The sequence below is a fragment of the Geotrypetes seraphini genome, chromosome 2, assembly GCF_902459505.1.
Source record: "Geotrypetes seraphini chromosome 2, aGeoSer1.1, whole genome shotgun sequence".
NCBI lineage: Eukaryota > Metazoa > Chordata > Amphibia > Gymnophiona > Dermophiidae > Geotrypetes > Geotrypetes seraphini.
In genome coordinates, this window is record NC_047085.1 from 496,792,209 (window position 1) to 496,819,226 (window position 27,018).

General features: G+C 44.0%; 1 protein-coding gene across 4 annotated transcripts in view; it reads right to left on the reverse strand.

Annotated features, from left to right (window-relative positions):
- LOC117354440 (zinc finger protein 354A-like) overlaps positions 1–27,018 on the reverse strand; it is a 57,083-nt gene that overhangs the window by 22,190 nt on the left and 7,875 nt on the right. For 2 of the 4 annotated variants that reach the window (XM_033931986.1, XM_033931989.1), the window contains exons 2-3: positions 22,202–22,328; positions 15,388–15,489 (exon numbers count right to left, since the gene is read on the reverse strand). In XM_033931986.1, coding sequence (XP_033787877.1) covers positions 15,388–15,489; positions 22,202–22,328 — 229 coding nt within the window. Of the gene's footprint in view, positions 1–15,387; positions 15,490–22,201; positions 22,329–26,536; positions 26,673–27,018 lie in introns of those variants that run through there. The other 2 variants (XM_033931988.1, XM_033931987.1) reach the window with 2 other exon arrangements.

Here is a 27,018-nt window from a genome sequence, read left to right on the forward strand (position 1 = left end):
AGCTCTTTTTGTCTTTCGATCCCAACCGTTTGGGCCGTCCTGTCTCCAAACGGACACTTTCAAATTGGCTTGCTGCCTGTATTGCCTTCTGTTATGCTCGGGCCGGTCTCTCACTGGAAGGATCTGTCACGGCCCACAGAGTCCGAGCTATGGCTGCTTCTGTGGCTTTCCTCCGTTCCACGCCCATCGAGGAAATCTGCAAGGCGGCCACTTGGTCCTCAGTTCACACGTTCACTACTCACTACTGTCTGGATGCATTCTCCAGACGGGATGGACACTTCGGCCAATCTGTGTTACAAAATTTATTTTCCTAATGGCCAACCATCCCTCCTCCCTCTTTGTTAGCTTGGAGGTCACCCATGTGTTAAGAATATGCTGCCTGCTTGTCCTGGGATAAAGCACAGTTACTTACCGTAACAGGTGTTATCCAGGGACAGCAGGCAGATATTCTTAAGTCCCACCCACCTCCCCGGGTTGGCTTCTTAGCTGGCTTATCCTAACTGGGGACCACGCACTCCTCCGTCGGGCGGGAAGGCACTCGCGCACGCGCGGTGCGGCCAACTAGAAACTTCTAGTTAAAAGGTCCGTACCGAGGGCTCCGTCGGTGACGTCACCCATGTGTTAAGAATATCTGCCTGCTGTCCCTGGATAACACCTGTTACGGTAAGTAACTGTGCTTTGTCAAAGAATTTTCTTATTTTTCGCAGGTTGCGCATGGTGTAGAAGGCTTTTTGGATGGTTTTGTTAGTATGAGTCTGCATTGTGCATCTCCTGTCTATCGTTACTCCCAGGATTTTGAGTGCTGGCTGTATTGGGTATGTGATTGCATTTGTCATCAGATCAGTTAAGGTAGGTTCTTTGTCTTTTTCTAGCAGCAGGAATTTGGTTTTATCCGTGTTCAGTTTCAGTTTGTGGTTGGTCATCCATGTTTCTACCGTTTCCAGAGTTTTTTTCAGTCGTCCTGATGAGTTGGGGTCTTGGGTATTGAAGGGGAGAAGGATTGTTATGTCGTCTGCGTAGCTGAATGAGACTATATTTAGGGAGTCTAGAGTGGTGCCCAGTGAGGATACGTAGAGGTTGAAAAGTATGGGTGATAATGGAGATCCTTGTGGTACTCCACAGGGGTTTGACCAAGGGTCAGATATGTGGTCTTTTGTCTTTACTTTATAAGTTCTAGTTTTAAGGAAGCCTTGGAACCAGTTGAGTACCAAACCTGTGATCCCTATGGTGTCTAGTATCTGGAGTAGTATGTTGTGATCCACTAGGTCGAAGGCTGCTGAAAGATCTAGTTGGATAAGTAGTATCCTGTTCCCTTTGCTGAGGTGTTGGTGGGCTATATCCATTAGAGTTACAAGTAGTGTCTCTGTGCTGTGGTTTTTTCTGAATCCTGATTGTGATGGGTGTAGTATGTTGTGGTCTTCTAAGTAGTTGGTGAGGTATTGTGCTACAAGACCTTCTTGTAGTTTGATATATAATGGGATTGAAGCGATGGGTCTGTGGTTTGCTGGATTATTGTTTGGAGCTTTGGGATCTTTCGGTATGGGGGTGATAATAATCTCGCCTAGTTCTGGTGGGAAGTGTCCATCTGTGAGCGTGGATTGTAGCCAGTTCATGAGGTTAGCTTTGAACTTGATGGATGCGGTTGTTAGCAGGTACGATGGGCAGCTGTTTAGGTCACAAGAAGTTTTACTATATTTGTTGTATAGTCGAGTCATGTCGTTCCATTGTACTTTGGGGAAGTTAGTCCACGTTCTGTCAGCTACTAAGGCTTCATCTATTGTTGGTGTTGTTATAATCTCATCGAGGAGGGTTAGTGAATTGTTGAATGTGGATCTGATATTGGTGATTTTGTGCTTGAAGTAGTCTGCTAATTGGTGGGCTGAAGGAGATTGGTTTCCTTGAGTAGCTAGGAAAGGTTTGGTGTCCGTGAGTTTTCTTACAATATTGAAGAGTATTTTTGAGTCTGGGTTTTCAGTGCCTATTAGTTTGGAGTAGTATGCTTTCCTTTTTTCCTTTAGTTTGATGTTATATTGTTTGATTTGGATTCTCCATGCTACTTTTGTTTGGTCTTGTTTCTGTTTTTTCCATATTCTTTCGAGGTGTCTGCATTGTCTTTTTAAATGGAGAAGTTCGGCGTCGAACCATTTGTCTGAAGGTCTACAGATTTTGTTTTTTGTTTTTATTGGTGCTAGCTCGTTCAAAGTAGCTTCGCTAAGGGTACGCCAGTGAGTTACAAATTCTTTGGGGTTGATGTGGTCGAATGCTGGATCTACCTTCTCCCAAAATGTAGTAGGATTGATTTTCTGTCGTGTGTTGATGTGGATTTTTTGGGGTGTGGGTTTGTGGTTGTTTTGAGCCCAATTTATAGTGAAAGTGTATTTGTAGTGGTCTGACCAGAGGGAGGGGTGCCATATACCGTTGGATGTGTGTATGTTTTGAGTGTCAAGGTTATGGGACGTGAATGCTGCAATGTCCAGTTGGTGGCCTTTTTCGTGTGTGGGTTCGGGGTTAAGTATCTGATAGGATAGGGTATCGAGATATGAGAGTATTCCCTCTACTTGTTTGGAGGAGTGGTCTTCTAGATGGAGATTTAAGTCTCCGAGGAGTAAGTTGTGGGTGGAAGTTAGTGAATTCTGGAGAATGAATTCTTCGAGTTCTTGTTTTGATGTGGACCATTTCCCTGGTGTGACATAGCATAGAATGCAGGTCAGGTTTCCGGAGAGAGTGTTATCGGAGAGTTGACAGGCTAGAAGGTCCAGGTGTGGGGATGAGTTCTTGGCTAGGACTTTTAAGTTAAAGTTGTTTTTTACTATGATGGCTAACCCTCCCCCTCGTTTGTTTTCTCGACAGACAAGCTCTAATTTATATCCTTTTGGGCAGAGTTCTATTATGCTTGGGTCGGAGTCTGAAGTGATCCAGGTTTCAGCTAAGAATAGGCATCCTAGATGATCTTTGATTAGCCAATCTTTGATTAATTCCACCTTTGGATTGATTGATCTTATGTTCATGTAAGCACATTTTATTGGTGTGAAATTTGTGAAGGAGATTTGTGAACTGATTGAGTTGAGGAAGATTCTTGGGGGTGTCAAGTGTTTATAGCTGTTTGTCTTGGGTTTTGGCGGGGGTCGTTTACCCCAGAATGTTGGGATGCTTTCTAGGCTGGAGTTAGGACATGGTGTCAGAGTTCTGAGGGAGTGGGGTTTCCTGGCTGGTGAAGTTTGCCTGAGGACTGTTGTAATGATTGGGATGGAGTAAGTATGGTAGCCTGCTGTTTTCCAGTTGGATATGAGGAGGGCGAGCAACAGAAGGACAAGCAGGGTTTTAGGAGGGCGGGTTGCCATTGTTGGTGAGTAAGGTTGCTTGGGCGTTAGTTGCTAAATATACGATGTGAGTGATCTGACTGATAGGATTATCTCTTAGCTGTTGCTTTATCCTATTTTGGGGAGCTGGTGAGCTGCTTGTTTCTAGTTTGCTTCACTACTGCCGCTTCACGAAGGCGCTCACTAAGGCGCATGCGCCTTTGTCGTGCGCCTTCGTCGGCGCGCCGAACGGCTGCGCGCCATGGGCAGTCCAAATTTCAAAACGATCTGTCCCTCGCTGGTCACGGGAGAGGGGCGGAGCGGAGCTCGCACGCTCTCCTCTCCTCGGATCTCCGGCGGCTCTGCTGGTGGCTAAGACGGCCCTGCAAATGGCTGCGCGCCGTGGGCAGTCCAAATTTCAAAACGATCTGTCCCTCGCTGGTCACGGGAGAGGGGCGGAGCGGAGCTCGCACGCTCTCCTCTCCTCGGATCTCCGGCGGCTCTGCTGGTGGCTAAGACGGCCCTGCAAATGGCTGCGCGCCGTGGGCAGTCCAAATTTCAAAACGATCTGTCCCTCGCTGGTCACGATCCCAATCAGGGAGCTGAGTGTCAAAGCAGCTCCTGATTGGATAAGGCCCAACTTAGTTCTGAAAGAGGTGGTCGGAGCATACAGCGAGTGATTTCCTGCACTCGCCGGTGCTCCGGCCGCTCTCTCCTGCCTCTCGCCGCCCTCTCCTTGTCAGCGGCTCGTGGTCGGAAAATACCGCGAACCGCTGACCGCGAATGACCAGGGGAACACTGTACATCAGAGCAGAGAAAAACTTGGCCAAATTTAAGGGAAATCTAAAGTCTTACCTGTTCCATGATGCATTTGACCCTTAAATAGGTTTCAATCTTCGCCAGAGCTACTCGATAATCCTGATTGCCACTTCTCCCTATTGTGGTCTTCCTTTCATGTACTCTTTACTTTTAAATTGTAGTTCTCCCAACTTTCCTAATGTTTTTGTTGGTCTAGTAATGTTAAGTGGATATTTGTCTATTATGTCTCCCTTTTTTAACGCTTAGAATCCATGATTTGCATTTAATCAAAAATTTTAATAAACTTGAAACTACTGCTTGACCTTCTTAAGCAGTTTACAAAGTACAATTTTTATATAAAAAAATAAAGAAAAAAAGGGGTATAATGTACATTGTTAAAATATTTAAAAGTCAAGACTACACATCAAACAAAAGGGAAAAGGGAGGGGTTACACTGACAAAAAGAAAAGACGGGGGGGGGGAAGAGGATAAAACATAAGGGTGCAAAGGTAAAAATAAGATTAAACTCTAGATCTAAACTTCATACGCATCCTGAGGACTCCGCCCAAATTAAGATCCACCAATACAAACCCTCCAACCTGGAACTCTAAGTCTCCCCATCCAGAATGTTTCCACCAAGTCAGGTTTATCCCCTGCCCCAGAAGCCCCCACTCACCAGAAGACCTCTTGAGAAACCACCACCGCCCGCTAGGCCTCTCCGCCCTCCCAAAAGCCCTCCCTTGGCCAATCTGAAAAATCCCTGGTCCCTAAAAGGGTCCTTCCAGTCACTTCTGCCCTTGTTGGCACCGGGTTCAAAATGAAAAAGGATAAAGCCATGAGGCCGGACGAGCTGTAGCCCAAGATACTGAGGGAGCTCAGAGAGATCTTGGCAGGCCCTCTTAAAGATTTATTTACTGCTAGGGGCTGCCAATGCCATTTTGTCATGATGCCTCTGTTTAAATCCCTTATGCAATCACACTTGAGCATTGTGTGCAGTTCTGGTCATCCCATCCTAAAAAGAATGTAGAGGACTTGATATTCAACCAACAGTGATCAGCACTTTTCTAATCATGTTATAAATTCAATAGTGGGCCACGTCCAGGCTCCGACATTAAATTTCTGGATATTCTTTTTCACTGAGAGGGTGGTTGATCGCTGGAATAATCTTCCACTTCAGGTGATTGAGGCCAGCAGCATGCCTGATTTTAAGGCCAAATGGGATCAACATGTGGGATCTATTCACAGAGGAAAGATAGGGGAGGGTCATTAGGGTGGGCAGACTGGATGGGCCGTGGCCCTTATCTGCCGTCTATTTCTGTTTCTACAGAGCCGGTGTAAATGCAATATTTGGCACCTACCTTATACTGTATACTCAAATATAAACTTAGATTTTTGGGCCAAAAAAATTTGTAATGGATTTTCAAACTACACGGGGCCGCTGAAACGTTCTCAGCCCAACCAAGAAGGGAACAAAGTGGAGTCATGAAACTTAGAAGTTATTTCACACTTTTTGACACTTTTCATGTCAATGATATGAAATGAATAGCACAAATTACTCGGATTTGTGAAAAATCAATAATGTAATAAGACACACTTTCACAAGAAAAAACAAATAATGTCATGTAAAGAATGTAGGCAGTGCTGCTTTAGTTCAGGGAGAAAGTTCAGACTGAACTGGAGGAAAAGCCTCAGTCAAAAGCCCTCCCATCACCACAATGGTGGATAGAGGTGATAGGGTGGTAACCTCACTGGCAAAAACCTCCGTGATACTCCCAATGTAAAAAACTGTAAGCAGGGCTGTCTATGCTGGATAGAAGAAAAAACTTTCCACTTATCTCAATTGATCGGTACACCTATTAGGTGTACATTATTTTCCTCCAGTTCAGTCTGAACTTTCTCCCTGAACTAAAGCAGCACTGCCTACATTCTTTACATGACATTATTTGTTTTTTCTTGTGAAAGTGTGTCTTATTACTTAAATGATATGAAATGAAACAGAAAAAAAAAAAAAAAGTGTGGAATAACTTGTAGGTTTCAGGGCTCCACATTGTTCTCTTCTTGGTTGGGCTTCTTACGAGGGTATGTGTGGTTTTTATTAGGCCTTTATAGATTTTTATTCTGTGCAAAATCCTGACACCATGCCTAAGTGCAAAGCTGAAGTAAGTTCAACAGGTGTACCAAAGAAAAAGTGTTTGGGATCTAAGCCACGCAATGTAACACAAAGTTTGTGGCTCTTCCCAACAATATCTTTTAGCGGTCCCTTCAGTTTGACAATTATTTCACAATACAACACATAAAACAATCTTCTCTGTAACCACACCCACACTGTAGAACGCTTTTCCTCTGACCCTGAGACAAGAAAAGAATCTCAACAACTTTAAATCTAATCTTAAAACATTTCTTTTCAGATTTTGAGATTTATACTTTTTTTTTTTTAATCTTTATTCATTTTTAAAACTTTCAATAAGCGTAACATAAGATACAATCATTTTGTACTTTAACATCATCATAATAATAATAATAATAATTTTATTTCTTATATACTGCCAAAGCCATAGTAGTTTGAGGCGGTTTACAACGAAGAAGAGCTGGACAATCAGCGAAAATGATACAAAGGTACAATCAGAGAAAATAGGTGCCGTCAAATTTTAACTCGCATCAAATATCCCTCCCCCCCTTATACCCAACAATTGTACTTAAGCATAAGAATCATAAAGTATTCACTCCCCCCCCACCCTGGACGTATATGAATAAAGGGAAAAAATAATATTCATTCTGTATAATATTTTGTTAATGGTTCCCAAACATCCCTAAATTTAAACTTAATTTTTGAGATTTATACTTAATTTTTTTATTCAAAAACCTCAGACATCCCATTTTCTCCTTTTGTTTTTTTGCCTCCCCTTTCTTTTATTTTAAGCAATGTATCCTCCCCATTTGCCCATGTGGATCATGTTATGTCTGTATCGTAACTGTGAATTTGTTCCCTTTATTTTATATGTTTAAAACTTTTTAATACTTTGTATAAATTGGAAACCGCTTTGCTTACAAAAGCGGTATCAAGACCCAAATAAACCTGAAACTAGGTCCTTTGCTTATGCAGAAACATTTTTGATCGCATCTGTTGGGTCATTTTCATTTCTATGCGGTTTTCGCTGTATTCGCTGCCAGCCATTATTTTGGTGTTTCTAAAGAGGTTTTATTGCAATACTTGGACATATGGATTTAAACATCCATGGTTTTTATCATTGAACATCAAGACTCCTGAGGCAGGCCCGTCTTGGGCCAAAACACAATCGTGTTGAGTCAGTTTTATAATAAAAGGATTGAGCACCATCTGGTCTCCTTCGTTGTTTTCATTGCTTTAATTTCCTTTAAAACAGTGGTCTCAAACTCAAGCCCTTTGCGGGGCCACATTTGGGATTTGTAGGTACTTGGAGGGCCGCAGAAAAAATAGTTAATGTCTTATTAAAGAAATGACAATTTTGCATGAGGTAAAACTCTTTATAGTTTATAAAACTTTCCTTTAACAGTTAAAAGGAAAGATATATAAACTATAAAGAGTTTTACCTCATGCAAAATTGTCATTTCTTTAATAAGACATTAACTATTTTTTCTGCGGCCCTCCAAGTACTCTATTTTTTTCTGCAGCACTCACATTTAAAGTTCAATATCTTTTCTTTCTCAAAACTGGCACATTTCAATCACTAAATTGAAAATAAAATCATTTTCCTACCTTTGTTTGGTAATTTCATCAGTCTCTGGTTGCACTTTATTCTTCTGACTGTGCATCCAATACTTCTTCCCTTCTTTCAGCCTCCTGTATGCTTCCTCTCCTCCAGACCTCATTCCCTCTCCCAACTTTTTCTTTCTTTCTCTATGTCTGTCTTTCTCTGATTCCGTGCCCCATTTTTTGCTTTGTTTCTGGTTCCCTGTCCCCCCTCCTTCTTTCTTTCTTCTTTCCTTCCTCCGTGCCACATTTTTTGCTTTTTTTTCTGGCTCCCTATCCCCACCCCACCTTCTTTCTTTCTTTCTTCCTGCCCTCCCCCATGCCACCGCCGCCGCGAAATAGGCTGCTGCTGCCGCCGCTATCGGGAACAGGCCATCTCTCTGCTTCTCTTCTGCACGGGGCCGACCAACTCTCGCTGCCCGATGTAAATTCTAACGTCGGAAAGGACGTTCCGGGCAGCCAGGCAGCGATTGGCTAGCCGAACGTCCTCTCGACGTCAGAATTGATGTCGGGCCACCAGAGTTGGTCGGCCCTGCAGGGAAGAGAAGCAGGGAGATCAAAGAATACGGTGCCGGCCTGATCCCCGATGGCAGCAGTGAGAAGGGAAGGGAAGCAGGTTCGGCACCACTGCTCTAGACGAGCCGCGAGCCGCATTCTAGGGAGAACAGTGGACCGCCCCCCCCTTGGTACGCCACTGGAGCAGCAGCGTGTCTGGCCGGCTCGTTCGTTCAAAGCCGCGGGTGGCGGCTCCTTGCGAGATCCGCGCCTGCGTCTGAGGAAAAAATAGCCCGGGAGGCTAAAAACTTCAAGCCCTTCTTTAGATACGTGAAAGGGAAAAAACCTGCAAAAGAGGCAGTGGGACCCCTGGACGACAAGGGAAGAAAAGGGTACATCAAGGAAGATAAACAAATCGCAGACAAACTAAATTCCTTCTTTGCGTCCGTCTTTACGAAGGAGGACACCTCAACAATACCTGAAGCGGAGAAACTGTTTACAGGAGAAATAGAGGACAGCCTCACCACAGTTGAAGTGAACTTAGATCAGATATACTACCAGATCGACAAACTTAAAAGTGACAAATCCCCTGGACCGGATGAAATTCACCCAAGAGTCTTGAAGGAATTGAAGGTTGAAATCGGAGAGTTACTGCAAAAACTTGCAAACCTGTCAATCAGAACTGGTCAAATACCAGACGACTGGAGGAAAGCGAACATCACGCCAATCTTCAAAAAAGGATCGAGAGGAGAACCGGGCAACTATAGACCTGTGAGTCTTACGTCTGTCCCCGGCAAGATGATTGAATCACTGATCAAGGATAGCATAGTTCAGCACTTGGACACACACGACTTGATGAAACCCAGTCAACATGGATTCAGGAAAGGGAAATCGTGTTTGACGAATTTACTCCAATTCTTTGAGACCGTGAACAAGCAAATTGATAGTGGAAAGCCGGTGGACATAATATACTTGGACTTCCAGAAAGCATTTGACAAAGTTCCACACGAAAGACTTCTCAGGAAACTACAAAGCCATGGCATAGAGGGAGATATACAAAGATGGATAGGCAAATGGCTGGAAAATAGGAAGCAGAGAGTGGGCATAAATGGGAAGTTCTCCGACTGGGAGAAAGTGACTAGTGGTGTACCCCAGGGCTCGGTACTTGGGCCGATCCTTTTTAATATTTATATCAATGACCTGGAAAACGGAACAACCAGTGAGATCATCAAGTTTGCAGACGACACAAAACTCTGCCGGGAAATCAGATCGCAGGAGGACAGTGAGGAACTCCAGAGCGATTTGTGTCGGTTAGAAAACTGGGCGGAGAAATGGCAGATGAAGTTCAATGTGGAGAAATGCAAGGTAATGCATTTAGGCAGTAAAAATAAGGAATACGAGTACAGAATGTCAGGTGCAACTCTGGGAAAAAGTGAACAAGAAAGGGATCTGGGTGTACTGATAGATAGGACCCTGAAGCCGTCGGCACAATGCGCGGCAGCGGCAAATAAGGCAAATAGAATGTTGGGCATGATAAAGAAAGGAATCTCGAGTAGATCGGATCAAGTTATAATGCCGCTTTATAGGGCAATGGTCAGACCACACTTGGAATACTGCGTCCAACATTGGTCTCCCTACCTAAAGAAGGATATAAAACTGCTGGAGAGGGTGCAGAGGCGAGCAACTAAACTAGTGAAGGGTATGGAGAAACTGGAATATGAGGATCGACTTAAAACACTGGGATTGTTCTCCCTTGAGAAAAGGAGACTGCGTGGGGATATGATCGAGACCTTCAAAATACTGAAAGGAATCGACAAAATAGAGCAGAGAAGATTATTTACATTGTCCAATTTGACACGGACAAGAGGACATAAAATGAAGCTAAGGGGGGGCAAGTTCAGGACTAATATCAGGAAGTTCTGCTTCACACAGAGAGTGGTTGACATCTGGAATACTCTCCCAGGGGAGATTATTGCAGAATCGACAGTCCTAGGCTTCAAGGGCAAACTAGATGCATATCTCCTTGAGAGAGGCATATAGAGATATGGTTGGCTATAGGGTAAGCCAGGTGTATACCTGGCAGGGCCTCCGCGTGTGCGGATCACCGGACTTGATGGACCGAAGGTCTGATCCGGAGATGGCGCTTCTTATGTTCTTAAGCCTCTCTGATGTTGTGACATCAGAGAGGCTTCCGATGCAGGAGTGGATAGCGCAAGGAGCCGCCAACCCGCGGCTTTGAACGAATGAGCCAGCTGCTGCTCCAAAAGGAAGAGAATGATGCCTCCAGACCGCGGGCCGCAAATAAAACCTGGAGAGCCACATGCGGCCCGCGTGTTTGAGACCGCTGCTTTAAAACCATGAACACCAAAGAACCTGCCTTCATTCATAAGCTGCTCATCCCTCATGATCCTTCGAGAACCTTAAGATCAGCTTCTCAGCACCTTCTCCACGTCCCATCTTTAAAAACCATTAGTACTCGTAGGGCGTCTTCATTTGCATCTATTGACCCAACAATCTGGATCTCTTTACCTTTACATTTAAGGTCTGAGAAAAATTTAGATAACTTTAAGGGAAAACCTTAAAAGTCTCCTCTTTAAGGACGCTAATGCTAATGCTTTAAGAATGCTAATGATCTCTGGGTCCACCCTACCGATTTTCTGTAGTAATCACATTCAACATTGATATGATTTCTCCCATTGCCCTTTTGTTCTTAACCTTAATTGTACTCTTCTCTTTTTAAATTGTTTTTCCCCCTACTATCCTTTTGTTTTCATGTAAGTTATGTCTTGTCTGTAACAAGTACGTTAGTTGTGCCCCTTTTTAATTGTTAAACGCTTAGAATTATGATTAGCGTTTAATCAAATTTTAATAAACTTGATGAACACTTATTGCTGCTAAATCAAGCTAAATTCTATTCTATTCTTTACATTACATTGGTGACTTCTATTCCGCCTGTACCTTGCAATTCAAGGCAGATTACAAAAGAGCTAACTGGACATTTCCAGGAACGTTACAATTTATTTTTTTTTGTTGTTACAAATGAGAATGAAGGTAGCTGGGTATTTCCTGGAAATCTTGCAGGTTTGGTAATACGGAGACTGAACATTTCAAGGCAAAATTACAGATAAGATAATAGATGGGATAAGATAAGATAATTTCTAGGCAAAATTACAGATAGATAAAAGGTAGGATAGCAGGACATTTCCAAGAGCTTTATATTTAGACTTCTACTCTCACACTCAGGTCCCAAAGTGGTTTACAAAAATAAAACAACACAGAAAGAAAAGATACAGTAAAAACTGGTATTAACTAGTATTAACTAAAAAAAAAAGTTACGAAAATAAAGAGTCTCAAGACTGCAACAGAACAAATGATAAGAATCAAGACATCAAAATCTCAACCGGAAAAGGTTTCCAAATTGAAACTGCTTTGAAAGAAAAAGATTCCTCAAGGCCCCTTTTAAGGTGAATAGCTTTAAACGAAGGAAACAACAAGGTAAACAGGATGGTATTGTCTCTGGTGAGAATGACTAGAATAAAACATTTGGGCAGTAAATAGCTCCTGATGAAGCAGCTCCTTTGAGCGTTGCTATCTGCCTTAGTCACTGCTGAAATTTAAGATAAGTTTATATTGATTTTTGCTCTATGAAAGAAGATTCTGAATATGAATATGTATGAAAACGTAAATAGCAAATAAGTCAATGGACATTTTTTGAGGGTTTTCTGATTGGTGATGGGGGCACTAACATTCCCACGGAGAGTTACATAGATAACCCGTAGGGGGGGGCTCACTGAAATCTTTTCCTCCTTGAATCTGAATGTTCATATTAACTTTCAGTTTAGATTCTATTGTTGTGGGACTTTACCCCAAGAAATATTCCAGTTCAATATATGTAAAGACCATATCACTAACGCTTACCTAGACTCACACTGGCTACCAATACGAGCTCGAGTTCAATATATGTAAAGACCATATCACTAACGCTTACCTAGACTCACACTGGCTACCAATACGAGCTCGAATTCAATTCAAATTTTACTGTCTACTATTCAAAGCAATAAATGGAACTGCACCCACCTACCTCAACAACCGTCTAATTCGCAACCGCACATACAGACTAAGAAGAACCCAGATCCTATTCTCCTACCCACCATTCAAGGGAACTCAGCGCAAGAAGATGTAAGACGGCCTCCTAGCGACACAGGCAGCGGGAGCGGACCGCTGGGCGAGATGGACCTCTGGTCTGCCTCAGCGGAGGCAACTTCTTATGTTCTTATCAGAAACACGTTACAGGGCTTCAAAGAAGGTTTGGATAGGTTCCTAGAGGACAAAGGGATTGAGGGGTACAGATAGGAGTAAGAGGCAAGTTATAGAAATAGTCAGGGATCACTGCTCAGGCAATAGGCCTGAAGGGCCGCCGCGGGAGCGGACCGCTGGGTGAGATGGACCTCTGGTCTGCCTTAGCGGAGGCAACTTCTTATGTTCTTATCAGAAACACGTTACAGGGCTTCAAAGAAGGTTTGGATAGGTTCCTAGAGGACAAAGGGATTGAGGGGTACAGATAGGAGTAGAGGCAGGTTATAGGGATAGGAGTAAGAGGCAAGTTATAGAAATAGTCAGGGATCACTGCTCAGGCAATAGGCCTGAAGGGCCGCCGCTGGGTGAGATGGACCTCTGGTCTGCCTTAGCGGAGGCAACTTCTTATGTTCTTATCAGAAACACGTTACAGGGCTTCAAAGAAGGTTTGGATAGGTTCCTAGAGGACAAAGGGATTGAGGGGTACAGATAGGAGTAGAGGCAGGTTATAGGGATAGGAGTAAGAGGCAAGTTATAGAAATAGTCAGGGATCACTGCTCAGGCAATAGGCCTGAAGGGCCGCCGCTGGGTGAGATGGACCTCTGGTCTGCCTTAGCGGAGGCAACTTCTTATGTTCTTATCAGAAACACGTTACAGGGCTTCAAAGAAGGTTTGGATAGGTTCCTAGAGGACAAAGGGATTGAGGGGAACAGATAGGAGTAGAGGCAGGTTATAGGGATAGGAGTAAGAGGCAAGTTATAGAAATAGTCAGGGATCACTGCTCAGGCAATAGGCCTGAAGGGCCGCCGCTGGGTGAGATGGACCTCTGGTCTGCCTTAGCGGAGGCAACTTCTTATGTTCTTATCAGAAACACGTTACAGGGCTTCAAAGAAGGTTTGGATAGGTTCCTAGAGGACAAAGGGATTGAGGGGAACAGATAGGAGTAGAGGCAGGTTATAGGGATAGGAGTAAGAGGCAAGTTATAGAAATAGTCAGGGATCACTGCTCAGGCAATAGGCCTGAAGGGCCGCCGCTGGGTGAGATGGACCTCTGGTCTGCCTTAGCGGAGGCAACTTCTTATGTTCTTATCAGAAGCTGGACCCCTCCATCTCCAACCTGTTGACAACTACAACCGACTTTAAATCATTCCGAAAAGAAATCAAAACTCTGCTATTCAAAAAAACTATACAGCCTTCTTATTCCCCTCCCTCGCACCCTTCCCCTTCCATGCAAATTTCCAATTGTCCTCCTACCCCTCTACTAATATCTCCCCAATGACCTTGTCAAGTAACCTACCTGGAACCTCATCTTCCTTATTAATCCTCCACCTCCCTTCCTCTGCTATTTAATGACCCCTAAACTGAATCTCCCTTTGCCTCTACTATGTAATCGTCCCCTAAATTGCAACTTCCTGGAAATGTCCAGCAATCTTCTATTGTAATCCGCTTAGAACTGCAAGGTACAGGCGGAATAGAAGTCACTAATGTAATGTAATGTAAAGACAGCCTTTAGGTACATATAGAAATAAACAAACTAAGACAAAAAAACAAGTTTCTCTGGTAAAGCTCCACAAAAAACCTTAAAGACTATGCACAAAATTTTAAAATATATCCTTTCATGTATCGGAAACCAATGAAGCTCTATAAGAAGGGGGAGACACATGTTAAAATCTAGTCTTACCAAGTACGAGGGGGGGGTGCTAAAAAGTTCTTAGCCCAACCGAGAAGAGAGTGACGTGGATATGGTTCAACCAATAATCTGAAAATATGTGAAAACGTAGAATTTTGTTTCTGCAAATTGGCACTTAATGAAATAACACTCGTTTCAGCTATAGTGGCAAAATAATGCTCAGAATTTAGGGAGCTGGTTGGTTGGGCTGAGAACCTTTCAGCACCCCCTCATATAAGGCAGGCAGCCAGCCATATTTTATATTAGCAGTAATCTGTTTCATAAACAAATAGTAAGTTCTACATATAATGAATTGCGATAATATTATATATTGAGTCAAAACTGCAGAACGTGATTGATCAAAAAAATGACTGAACAGATCTCAATTGCTTGAGCTTGAAAAAAACAAAAACATTTCTTCATTAAATTGCTAACCTGATGTTGATGAGTTAACATTTGAGTCCAGAGTAACCACCAATACCTTGGACGCATCTTCAATTGAGCGCAAAATGGTGGTATTGATCGCCACGCTACATGGAGAAGCCAAATTGTGTGCCCCAAACCAAAGAAAACCAAAAAAAAACCAAAAAAACTCTGTGGAGTGACGATGTTCCTAAATGGACTTTATTTGAAAGTATCAAAGTTCCAAAGGTACACTAAAATCATCCACATAAAATAATTTCATCCACATAAAAGTAAATCATCCACATAAGAGCCTTAAAGGACCTAGTCCGCTAGGGATACAGGACCCAACACGGTCTGCGTTTCGACAAAAAGTCTTCTTCAGGGGTCCCTGGGGGTCCTATAAAGGTGAGTACGTGGGAAACAATTGTGTGGTGAACCAGAAGTGAGACACTGCTTGCATTTTGGTTTTAGAAGAGTTAAGTTTACGGTGGAATTCATCAGTCCAATGAGGAATTTTGGCAACACAATTAACTATTTCTGCCAGGCAAGTGTGAAAATTAGAATCAACTTCATGCAAAATGAATATATTTATCAGACTATGAGTAAATGAGTTTTAGCATCATTTTCTGACAATCTTCCACCTCTGTAGTGAACACCAGATGATCTCACCAGCATGCGAAGCTCTTGGGTACTCACTTGTGTTGGTTCCTGAGATACTGGAACCGGCATTCTCCATCACCCAGGGTTCCTCTCCCTGCTCAATCCTGGACACTACTTCTGGCTTCTTCATGGCAAAACCTGTTCAAGAAAGGAGAGAGAGAGAGAGACCAAAGTGACTCACAAGCTGAAAAATACTGGCAGGAAATTTTCTGAACAGTTTTTGCTAGCTTTTGTTGCAAACTAATGCAGCTGTTAACAGAGAAGATGAGGGACTTACTTTCTAAAAAGTTCTCTGCTCTGAGTCTTTGGCAGAACCTTTGGCAAAACAGGGGTTTGGTATTGGACAGAAGAGCTACTACAGTCACAAAGAAGAAGAAAACAGTCCCTGCTCAAAAGAGCTTACAATCTAAACAGCCAAGACAGACAAACAAGATGTCATGGATATAGTTAAGGGGAATGGTTAATCAGCTGGTTGGGTTGGAAGCAGAGGGTAGTACAGGACAATCAAGCCATTGTGACATCACTGAGGAGGTTGGCTCTTATTGGTGGAATGAGGCATTATGACATCACAATCTCAGCTCTGCTTCCCAAAGACTGAAACGCTTCACACTACTACTATGAATTATTTCTATAGCGCTACCAGACGCAGGCAGCGCTGTACAGAGTCACAAAGAAGACAGTCCCTGCTCAAAGAGCTTACAATCTAAACAGCCAAGACAGACAAACAGGACGTCATAGATACAGTTAAGGGGAACGGTTAATCAGCTGGCTGGGTTGGAGGGCAGAGGAGTAGGGTTAAGGATTGAAGGCTATATCAAAAAGGTGGGATTTCAGTCTGCTTTTAAACATGGCAAGGGAAAGGGATTGACGGGTAATTTATTCCAGGCATAGGGGGAAGCTAGATGAAAGTAACAAAGTCTGAAATTGGCAGTGAGGAAAAGGGTAATGCTAAGAGTGATTTAGAAACATAGAACATGACGGCAGAAAAGGGCCGATGGCCCATCAAGTCTGCCCACTCAAGAACCCTCTTCCAACTAGTCTGCCTGCTCAAGGACCCTTCTTCCCTGGAGTATCTATCGATTGAGCATAACTCCGTAGTACTCCCACGTGTTTGTCCCATCGACTCTTGGAACGGAGTTCTCTGGGAGGTGTATAAGGAGAGAGAAGCGAGGAGAAATATTGAGGGGCAGCAGAATGAACACACTTGTAGGTCAGCAATAAGATCTTGAACTGCATGCGATGGCAGATAGGGAGCCAATGAGTGAAGTGACTTAAGGAGAGGGGGTGACACGAGCATAGCAAGGTTGGTAGAAGATGAGTCGTGCAGCAGAGTTTTGCACAGATTGCAAGGGGGAGAGGTGACACTGCGGGAGACCAGTTAGAAGTAGATTGCGGAAATCTAAGCGCGAGGTTATGAGAGCATGGACAAGGGTCCAGGTAGTGTACTCAGAGAGGAAGGGGCAAATTTACTACGAAGAACGCTACTAAACCGCAAAAAGTCAAGAAAATAATGCACATACATAACCAAAGACGGAGGCAATCTTTATACACACTGAGATCACAGGTCACTCTGGCCCGATGGAACACGAGCATTTGACCTATCACACAATTGCAACACCTGGTGGCCACTCTCAGAACCAAGAGGTAAAATGGTGTAGTTTATTGATATAAAATTAAAATACAATAGTCGCAATATAATGGTCACATTATCATAAAGGCCAAATTGGGCACTCCTCCTGCTGGGGGATGCTTCAGGGGGTGGGGGGTGACAGAAGGGAGTGAGCATCACTCTTGCCACCCAACTTTGTGTGTGGGGGGGAGTTCCCTGCCACTGTCGCTCCGCTGATCGCCAGATGGGGGGTTTCGGGGGAGGGATTCTAGCAGGAGGAAGTGGGCATCCCGCCTGCCTACTGCTGTTGGGTGGATGGGGGATTAGGAGGGGTTCTGGCAGGAGGAAGTGGGAATTCCTCCTTTCTATCATGGTTGGGTGGGGGGGGGGTGTTTCAGGAGGGGGGTGTTCGGGCAGGAGGGAATGGGCATCTCTCCTGCCTATCACAGTTGGGTGGGGGGTATTTTGGGGGGGTTCCGGCAGGAGGAATTGGGCACTCCTCCTTCCAGGGGATGCTTCGGGGGGTAGTGGTGGCAGGAGGAAATGGGCTTCCCTCCTGCCACCCAACTTCATCGGGGGAGGTGGGGACGGTGAATTCTCTGCCGCTCAGCTGATCGTGGCAGGGAGATTCCCTTGGAGCGATCAGCTCAGCGGCAACACGATTCTCTAAACGGCATCTGTGACATGATGCAGGTTAGAGAATCAGGGTGCAATTCTGTATAGGATGCCCATGTGCCATTTTCAAAAGCCGCTTAGGTGGCTGCCGAGATCGTGTCCCCTATATAGAATCAGGCTCGACACGATTCTGTATAGGATGCCCGTGTGCTATTCTCAAAAGCCACATAGGTGGCTGCTGAGACTGGGTGTCCTATACAGAATCAGGCCCTTAATGTCTTACTGACATCCAAATTTTAATTTGTACTCAAACTTTCTCATTGAGACAGAAGGCAGGCGCAGGAGATCACTGACAGGGCGGGGCTCCAGAACAACACACCTATCTACTAGAAAAGATATTATCAAGGTAAGAACCTAAATCTCTTTTTCTAGTGGAATAGGCGTGTCATTCTGGTCTGCCAGAACATTCAACAGCAGTCCCAGAAATCTAGGGTGGGACCACTACGCCAGCTCATAACACCGAGTACCCAAAAGTGGAGTCCTCCCTTGCTGCTACATCCACTCTGTAAAATTGGAAAATGTATTTATTTCGAGTGGACCAAGTCGCTGTCCTACAAATCTTCTAGGGAAAGACCACCCGAGTTTCTGCCCATGAAGAAACCATGCTTTCTAGTCGAATGCACCTTTATGGAGACTGGTGACTGTTTTCCATAGGCAATATATGCTCATAAAAAGGCCCTAAGGATCCATCTAGAAATCATGGCCTTGGAAGCCGGTGGGCCTCTTCTAGCCTGACTAGTGATCATGAAAAGATGGTCAGATATTTTGAGGTCACTAACGAGTTCAGGCTATTGGAGAAGCACTCTTCTCACATCCAACCTTTTTCAGAATCCGGTCCTTCTTCCCCAAACCTGTGGACTGGAATGCTGGCAATCTGACCTCCTGATTGACATGGAAAACCAAAACAACCTTCAGCAGAAAAGACGGAACTGTGCACAAAGAAACTCTGGCCTCTGTGAACCGAGAAAAGGATCTCTGCAAGAAAGAGCCTGTAGCTCCGAGACTCTTCTCACTGGGGTAAAAGCCACAAGAGAAACCGTCCTGAGTGTCAGATCCATCAAGTACTCTTCCTTCAGTGGCCCATAAGGAGACTGACTGAGGCCTTTCAAAACCACAAGGTTCCATGAGGGAAATGGGTGTTTTACCAGTGGCCTGAACCACAGTGCCCCATTTAGGAATCTGGCCAATGAAGCCTTATGCTCCCAAGCCCTGAAACAAGAGAGTCCCGCCACTTGGACTCTGAAGGATGCCATTGGAAGCCTCTTGTCAAAGCCAGCCTGGAGGAAGGCTAACACCACTGAGAATGAAGCAGAGAAAGATTCCACCTTCTCTTTAATGCACCAGTCTTGGAAAGTTTCCCATGCCTTAGCATAAACAGAGACCATCGTAGGCTTTATGTCTCCGAGCAGTGTAGCAATAACCACCTCCGAGTATCCCACTGTGTGCTCAAGAGTCATGCCATAAGAGCAAAGTGATCTGGATCTTCTATGACCATTGATTCATGAGAAAGAAGGTCAGGCTGTACTTGCAGTCTGAGACTTGCGCCCCTCGAAGATGCACTAGGTCTGCATACCACAGTCTGTGGTGCCAATCTGGAGCCATGAGAATGACTGTTCCCCGATGGTTTGTGAAGTATTTGGCCTATTATGGACCAGGAAGGAAACAAGCACAAGAGCTCGCTCTTCTGCCACAGCTGGACCAGAGCACCCAGTCCTGCACTTCTGGGCTTGGATCTTCAACTGAAGAATCTATCCGCCTTCTTGTTTCTTGCTGTCGCCATCAGATCGAACTTTGGGAGACCCCAGCACCAAACAATGGATTGGAAGGCTGCTGCAGACAGCATTCATTCTCTCGGATCCAATGTTTGTATGCTGAGGAAATCAGCCTGGATATTGTCCACTGCTGCTACTTGTGCCGCTGAAAGTGCCTGAAGATGAAACTCCGCCCACCTGAATAGTGAGCGGGCATCCAAACTCGGCACTCTTGGTGTCTCCCTGGCGATTGACTAAGCCACTGCAGTAGCATTGTTCAAGACAACTTGGACCGCTTGCCCCTCCAGACTCTTCTCCAGCCTCTGCAATGCCAATCGAATGGCACAAAGTTCCAATCTGTTGATCGACCACTTCCTTTTGGAGGCTGACCAAAGCCCCTGGATCAGGCATTTGTTGCAGTAAGACCCTCAGCCAAACAGGCTGGCATCCATTGTCACATTTACCCACAAGGCTATTTTAAGGGGCATGCCCCTTGATAACGCCTATGGATGGAGCCACCAGCTCATACTGGCCTGGGGTTCCAGAATCCACAGCAGAGACATCTACAAGAAGTCCAACTGAGGTGACCACCTTGATAGTAACACACTCTGGAGAGGACATATGTGAGCCTTTATCCATGGGACAAGGTCTATTGTGGCTGCTATGGAGCCTAGCACTTGGAGGTAGTGCCTCGTGGATGGAGCTGGTTTGGACAGCAAGCTTGTTATCTGGGTGCAAAACTTCTGTCTGTGTGCCTCTGGAAGGTAGACTTGACCTTCTGCCGTGTTACCAGTTAGTCCAGGAATTGGGATGGAACCAGTTGGTTCTTTCGAAAATTCATTATCTGGCCCAGGCTCTGTAGGACCTGGATCATGTGGGCCACCGCTTGTTCTCCTTCTGGGAACAACAGAGCTCTGATCAGCCAGTTATCCTGGTATGGATGAACCTGCAAGCCCGTCTTGCATAGACAGGCAGCTACCACCACAATCACCTTGGTAAATGTGCAAGGAGCTGTCACCAGCCTGCCTCAGCTCCCAAGGTAGTTGGATCTAGGAGAAGAAATCACTGCCTCTTCCAACACTGAATCTTCAGGCTGCTAGTCTGACTGAGCCTTGAACTCCCACTGACCCATGGAAGTAAAAGGGGGGGGGGGGGGAAGAGACAAAACACAGCAGGCACCCTGTGGAGCCCCACTGAGCCCTCTATGGATGCCTGACAGTCTGCGCTCAAGCCCCTGCAATGCAGTAGGTGAGCAATGTTACAAGGGGGAATCTAATCTAATATTTGTGCATCACGCAAACCTAAACAGGCTCAAGGCGACCTGAAGTGGGAAAAGGAATGAACCCCAAGCTCCAGAAAAGTTTCTGCAAGCTGGCCAACAGAGGGATTGGTCTGTTTTTCCTCTATAAAGGCAGAGCTGAACTCTTGATGAGGGGAGCTCTGAGCACCGAAAGCCATCAAAAATTCACAACCCCCCCCCCCCCCCGAAAAGGACCCAAAAAAATAAAGAAATATACAGAGCAGATCAGAAAGATTCCTTCCAGCTCATACGCAGAAGGAAAAACTGAAGGGGGCAGCAGATCCCTCTAGTGAAAGAGGAGGGATTCAAAAACTGGAGTGGATTCCTTCTACAAGGCTCGTCCGTCCAGAACGACTCATCTATTGCACCAGAATAACCATTAAGCTACTCCTCCATTTGGCTAAAAAGCTTTAAGGCTCTTCAGCTTGAAGAAGACATGGCTGAGGAGAGATATAATTGAGGTCTATGAAATCCTGAATGGCAAGAAAGAGTAAACAGTTAATTCCTGTTAACCCAATCTAGGGGTGTCAAAGTCCCTCCTCGAGGGCTGCAATCCAGTCAGGTTTTCAGGATTTCCCCAATGAATATGCATGAGATCTATTTGCATACACTGCTTTCATTGTATGCTAATAGATCTCATGCATATTCATTGGGGAAATCCTGAAAACCCGACTGGATTGCGGCCCTCGAGGAGGGACTTTGACACCCCTGACCCAATCAAAACAAACAAAAACTAGAGGCCATCCATGAAGTTACATAGTAGCTCATTTAAAACAGATAGGAGAAATTTTGGTTTTTCATTCAATGCAAGTAGTACAAGCAGTTAATGTAACTAGGTTTTAAAAAGATAAACCATGATCAAGGTAGACTCAGGGAAAGCCATTCCTTATCCTTGGGGATAAATCACATGGTACCTTGATACATTTGGGGATTCTGCTAGGTATTTGTGACTAGGATTGACCATTGTTGGACACAGAATATAGAGCTTGATGGGCCTTTGGTCTAACTCAAGGATTGATCAATGTTGGACACAGAATACAGAGCTTGATGGACCTTTGGTCTAACTCAAGAACTGATCAATGTTGGACACAGAATACAGAGCCTGATGGACCTTTGGTCTAACTCAAGGATTGATCAATATTGGACACAGAATACAAAGCCTGATGGATCTTTGGTCTAACTCAAGGATTGATCAATGTTGAACACAGAATACAGAGCCTGATGGACCTTTGGTCTAACTCAGTACGGTAACTCTTAGGTTCTTATGTTAAGTGTAAATGAATCCGTTTCTGATTTAGGCTTATTCAGGAAGGAAAATAGAAAAGATGGGTACTATAACACAATAATACAGATGATGGCAGATAAAGACCTGAATGGTCCATTCAGTCTGCCCAACAGTCACACTCATTATCAATTCATGATTAAACCATCAATGAATAAAAATCGACCTTCCCATCTATCTTCACTGCTTCCCAAATTCTTTCAGAACATACGATGTAAGAGACTCGTCTTTACCCAATGATTCCAGAGAATCATAGTTCTCCTGCATTGTGGTCTTGTAAAGCTCCTTCTGCCAGTCTTCCAACTTCCTCCATTCATCAAAGGAGAAATACACTGCAACATCATCGAATGTAAGTGGTACCTGAAAGTATTAATGTGACATTACTCAGTGCCTTACTGGCGAGGACCAATCTAAAGGCTAGCATGCTGCTTTCTGATTCAGGTAACTTACACAGACATGAATTCAAAGCTCCTTCTGCCAGTGACCTTGATCACTGGCAGTAGGACTTCTTGGACTCAACTGAAAATGAAACATTTTCGTTAATCCAATCTTCCTGTTGAACAAAATTATATATAAACTTTAAAGGCAGTTCACATACTTTTGGGCTACAAGACATAAGCAGACCTCACCTTAGTGGAGATATTGCCTTAGTGTGCTAGAGTCTTATTCTAGATACTGTCAGGGGCTACTGGCTAATCAAATTATTTTTTATCCATTCCACTGTCCTGTGCTGAATTAAAACTGCAGTATAGCTGAAAATTCTTTTAGGCAAATAATAAAAGCTCAGATTCAAGAGCACACTCGAGCAAAATCTTAAAATCTACAAGACAGACTTTGCCAGGTGGGAGGATGGGGCCTTGGATGGACTGGGTGTTGTCACCGGATCTCCCAAAGCTGGGGGAGGAACTAAAGACTTTGGTATGGACTGTAGCTTTTTCTGAAGTGCTTTCTGCCTATGGAAAGGGAAAGGTAAGATTACATAATATAGAAAACCTGCAGATTGAGATTTTCCCTCTCTATGACTGCTGTTATGCCACTGGGCAGCAGAGGGCACTGTGTATTTTGGAAAGACTACAGGTCCCAGAGTGCCCTGCACTGCTTGGCTCAGGGAGGAGTATTTCTGCCCAGGCTTGAGTCAGTTGGGGGAGGTCCCAGAAGAAGAGAGAGGTCCTGCAGCAGGAACTGAGAGCTAGACACAGCATTTGGCTGAGGTAAGCCAAACTTCTTGTGTGAACTAAATGTGAGCAAACAACCCTGAATAAAGATTTTTTTTTTCTCCTTTATATGCAACTGTGTGTTAGCTCCCTGACTTCTGGTCTCCCCTGGAAAGCCAAGACAGCCTGCCACACCAGATTGCCTGTTACACCTGGTATCAATAAGAAGTGAATAAACATGTGGATAAAGGTGAGCTGGTCAATATTATGTATCTAGATTTTCAAAAGGCATTTGCCGAAGAACCTCATGAAAGACTCCTGAGGAAATTAGAAAGCCGTGGGATTGGAGATAATATCCTTTTGTGCATCCAAATGGCAGATGCCGTTTCACGTGAATAAATGCAAAGCGATGAATGTGGGAAAGAGAAACCCAAAGTATAGCTATGTGATATGATATAAGACTCCACATTAGGGGTCACCACCCAAGAAAAGGATCTAGGTGTCATTGCTGATGATATGTTGAAACGTTCTGCTCAATGTGAAGCGGTGGCAAAGAAAGCAAAATAGATTATTAGGAATTATTAAGAAAGGAATGGAAAACAAAAGTGAGAATGCTATAATGCCTTTGTAACAATCTATGGTGCTACCACACCTCAAATACGGTGGTGTGCAATTCTGGTCATTGCATCTCATCAAAAGATATAGGAAAATTAGGAAAAAGTACAGAGAAGGATGACGAAAATGATAAAAGGGAATGGGATGACTTCCCTAAGAGGAAAGGCTAACGTGGTTAGGGCTCTTCAGCTTAGAGCAGGGGTGTCAAAGTCCCTCCTCGAGGGCCGGAATCCAGTCGGGTTTTCAGGATTTCCCCAATGAATATGCATTGAAAGCAGTGCATGCAAATAGATCTCATGCAGATTCATTGGGGAAATCCTGAAAACCCGACTGGATTCTGGCCCTCGAGGACCGACTTTGACACCTGTGGCTTAGAGAATAGAAGGCTGAGAGGTGAAATGATGAAAGTCTATAAAATGATGAGTGGCGTGGAACATATAGATGCGAATCGCATGTTTACTTTTTCCAAAAACACTAGAACTAAGGGACATGCAAAGAAACTACTAAGATTTAAAACAAACCAACCATAGAAACATAGAATAGACGGCAAACAAGGGCCACGGCCCATCTAGTCTGCCCACCCCAATGACCCTCCCCTACCTTTCTCTGTGAATAGATCCCACGTGTCTATCCCATTTGGCCTTAAAATCAGGCACGCTGCTGGCCTCAATAACCTGAAGTGGAAGACTATTCCAGCGATCAACCACCCTTTCAGTGAAAAAGAATTTCCTGGTGTCCCCATGCAGTTTCCCGCCACGGCCCATCTAGTCTGCCCACCCCAATGACCCTCCCCTACCTTTCTCTGTGAATAGATCCCACGTGTCTATCCCATTTGGCCTTAAAATCATGCACGCTGCTGGCCTCAATAACATGAAGTGGAAGACTATTCCAGCGATCAACCACCCTTTCAGTGAAAAAGAATTTCCTGGCGTCCCCGTGCAGTTTCCCGCCCCTGATTTTCCACGGATGCCCCCTTGTTGCCGCGGGACCCTTGAAAAAGAAGATACCTTCTTCCACCTCGATGCGGCCCGTGAGATACTTGAATGTCTCGATCATGTCACCCCTCTCTCTGCGTTCTTTGAGTGAGCACAGCTGCAACTTATCCAGCCGTTCCGGAGAAAATATTTCTTCACTCAACATATAACTAAACGTTGCAATTTGTTGTCAGAAAATGTGGTAAAAGCAGTTTAGTTTATCAGGGTTTTTTTTAAAAAAGTTTCTTTTAGGAAATTATCCAAAAGTCTATAATTTGTGTATTACTATATTTCACAGTTATTATATCTATATATTCTATTCATTAATAATTTTGTATCTAAAATTATTGCGGTGATGTGCTCAGACCTGTAACCCAATAAATAGTGAAGTCACTACAATGAGTTTAACAAGGGGACCATCATTGCAACCACCTGTCCCCGACCCTCCCTAAATGAACTTAAACTTATTCAGATACTATGTTTGTACTTATCTGAATGGAGAGGTTTTTGTAGTTGAACTTGGTCTAGTTAAATCTCAATGGTGACTGTGTTTTAACAAATAAAGTGACTATTAAAATCCAGAGATGATAATTTTTATGGTCTTCAATTCCCATCCCCCCGACTCAAGTTTCGTATTCTTCGTCGGGGAGGGACACTGTTACTGGCTAACTGAGATCAGACTCGTTCAAAATGGCCAGAAGATGGCCAGAAGATTTTGAACGAGTCTGATCTCAGTTAGCCAGTAACAGTGTCCCTCCCCGACGAAGAATACGAAACTCGAGTCGGGGGGACGGGAATTGAAGACCATAAAAATTATCATCTCTGGATTTTAATAGTCACTTTATTTGTTAAAACACAGTCACCATTGAGATTTAACTAGACCAAGTTCAACTACAAAAACCTCTCCATTCAGATAAGTACAAACATAGTATCTGAATAAGTTTAAGTTCATTTAGGGAGGGTCGGGGACAGGTGGTTGCAATGATGGTCCCCTTGTTAAACTCATTGTAGTGACTTCACTATTTATTGGGTTACAGGTCTGAGCACATCACCGCAATAATTTTAGATACAAAATTATTAATGAATAGAATATATAGATATAATAACTGTGAAATATAGTAATACACAAATTGTTAGTTATTCACAGAGCAACATTGTATATTTCCCTATTATTGTTCAAAAACCAAAAGTCTATAAGCCATTATTAAGATGGACTTGGGAAAATCCACTGCTTATTTCTAGTATAAGCAGCATAAAATCTGCTTTATTCTTTTGGGATCTGACCAGGTACTTGTGACCTTGATTGGCCACTGCTGGACTTAGGATACTGGGCTTGATGGACCTTTTGGTCTGTCCCAGTATGGCAATGCTTATGTTCTTATGAGTTGAGGTTGCAGGGTAAGAGACTTAGAAGTAATGGCAGGAAGTATATTTTCACAGGGGTGAGGTGGGGGGGTTGTAAAGACAAAACTGTGACAGAATTCAAGGATCTCTATATAGAAAAAGAATGGAACCCAACAAAAGCAAAACTTAAATATAAATATAATTAACATTTTCTCTGCATACGGTGTGCTTTGTGTTTTGTTTATTTTGTGTATATGAAAAATGGATGGAAGAAATTGTGTTACAATTAGTACTATTATTATGGGGGTGGGGTCAGGGGCGGAGCTTGGGCAAGTCTGGGGCGGAGCTTGGGCGGGGTACTCGGTTAGTATTTGTTTTGAAGAAGCTGAGAAACATTGCTCTGTATCAAGCAACTCCCTTCAGTCTCCCTCCATATGCCACAGGCATAGTAGATGGTCTGCGCATGCGTGGAGATCGCTACCTAGTGATCCGAGTCCTTGGATGGGGGCTTGCCTCCGATTGCCCCATTTGAATAGTCTTCCTTCCTAAATCAATCGGTCCTACCCGGATCGGACACAGATCGGGCAGGTTAGTGAATCGAGCCCATATTGTATCTGCTGAAAATGGAACAAAGCAAACCATCAAAATTCAGCTGGTGTAAAGTTTAGCTCTAGGATTTGAAGACTATTTTTTTAATAGTAATTTATCACTTGTACCTCATTTTGCAGTTAATAAAAAATTATTTTGGATTATTTTGGGAACAGGTTAAGAAGAGGGATCCAGTCATCACAGGGGGAGAGGGGTGGGGGTCATTGCAATTTGGTTTTTTTTTTTTGGGGGGGGGTACATTAGATAGATTGTGAGCCCACTGGGACAGACGGAAAATGCTTGAGTACCTGTATGTAAACTGCTTTGAATGTGATTGTAGAACTACAAAATGGCGGTATACAAGTCCCTATCCCT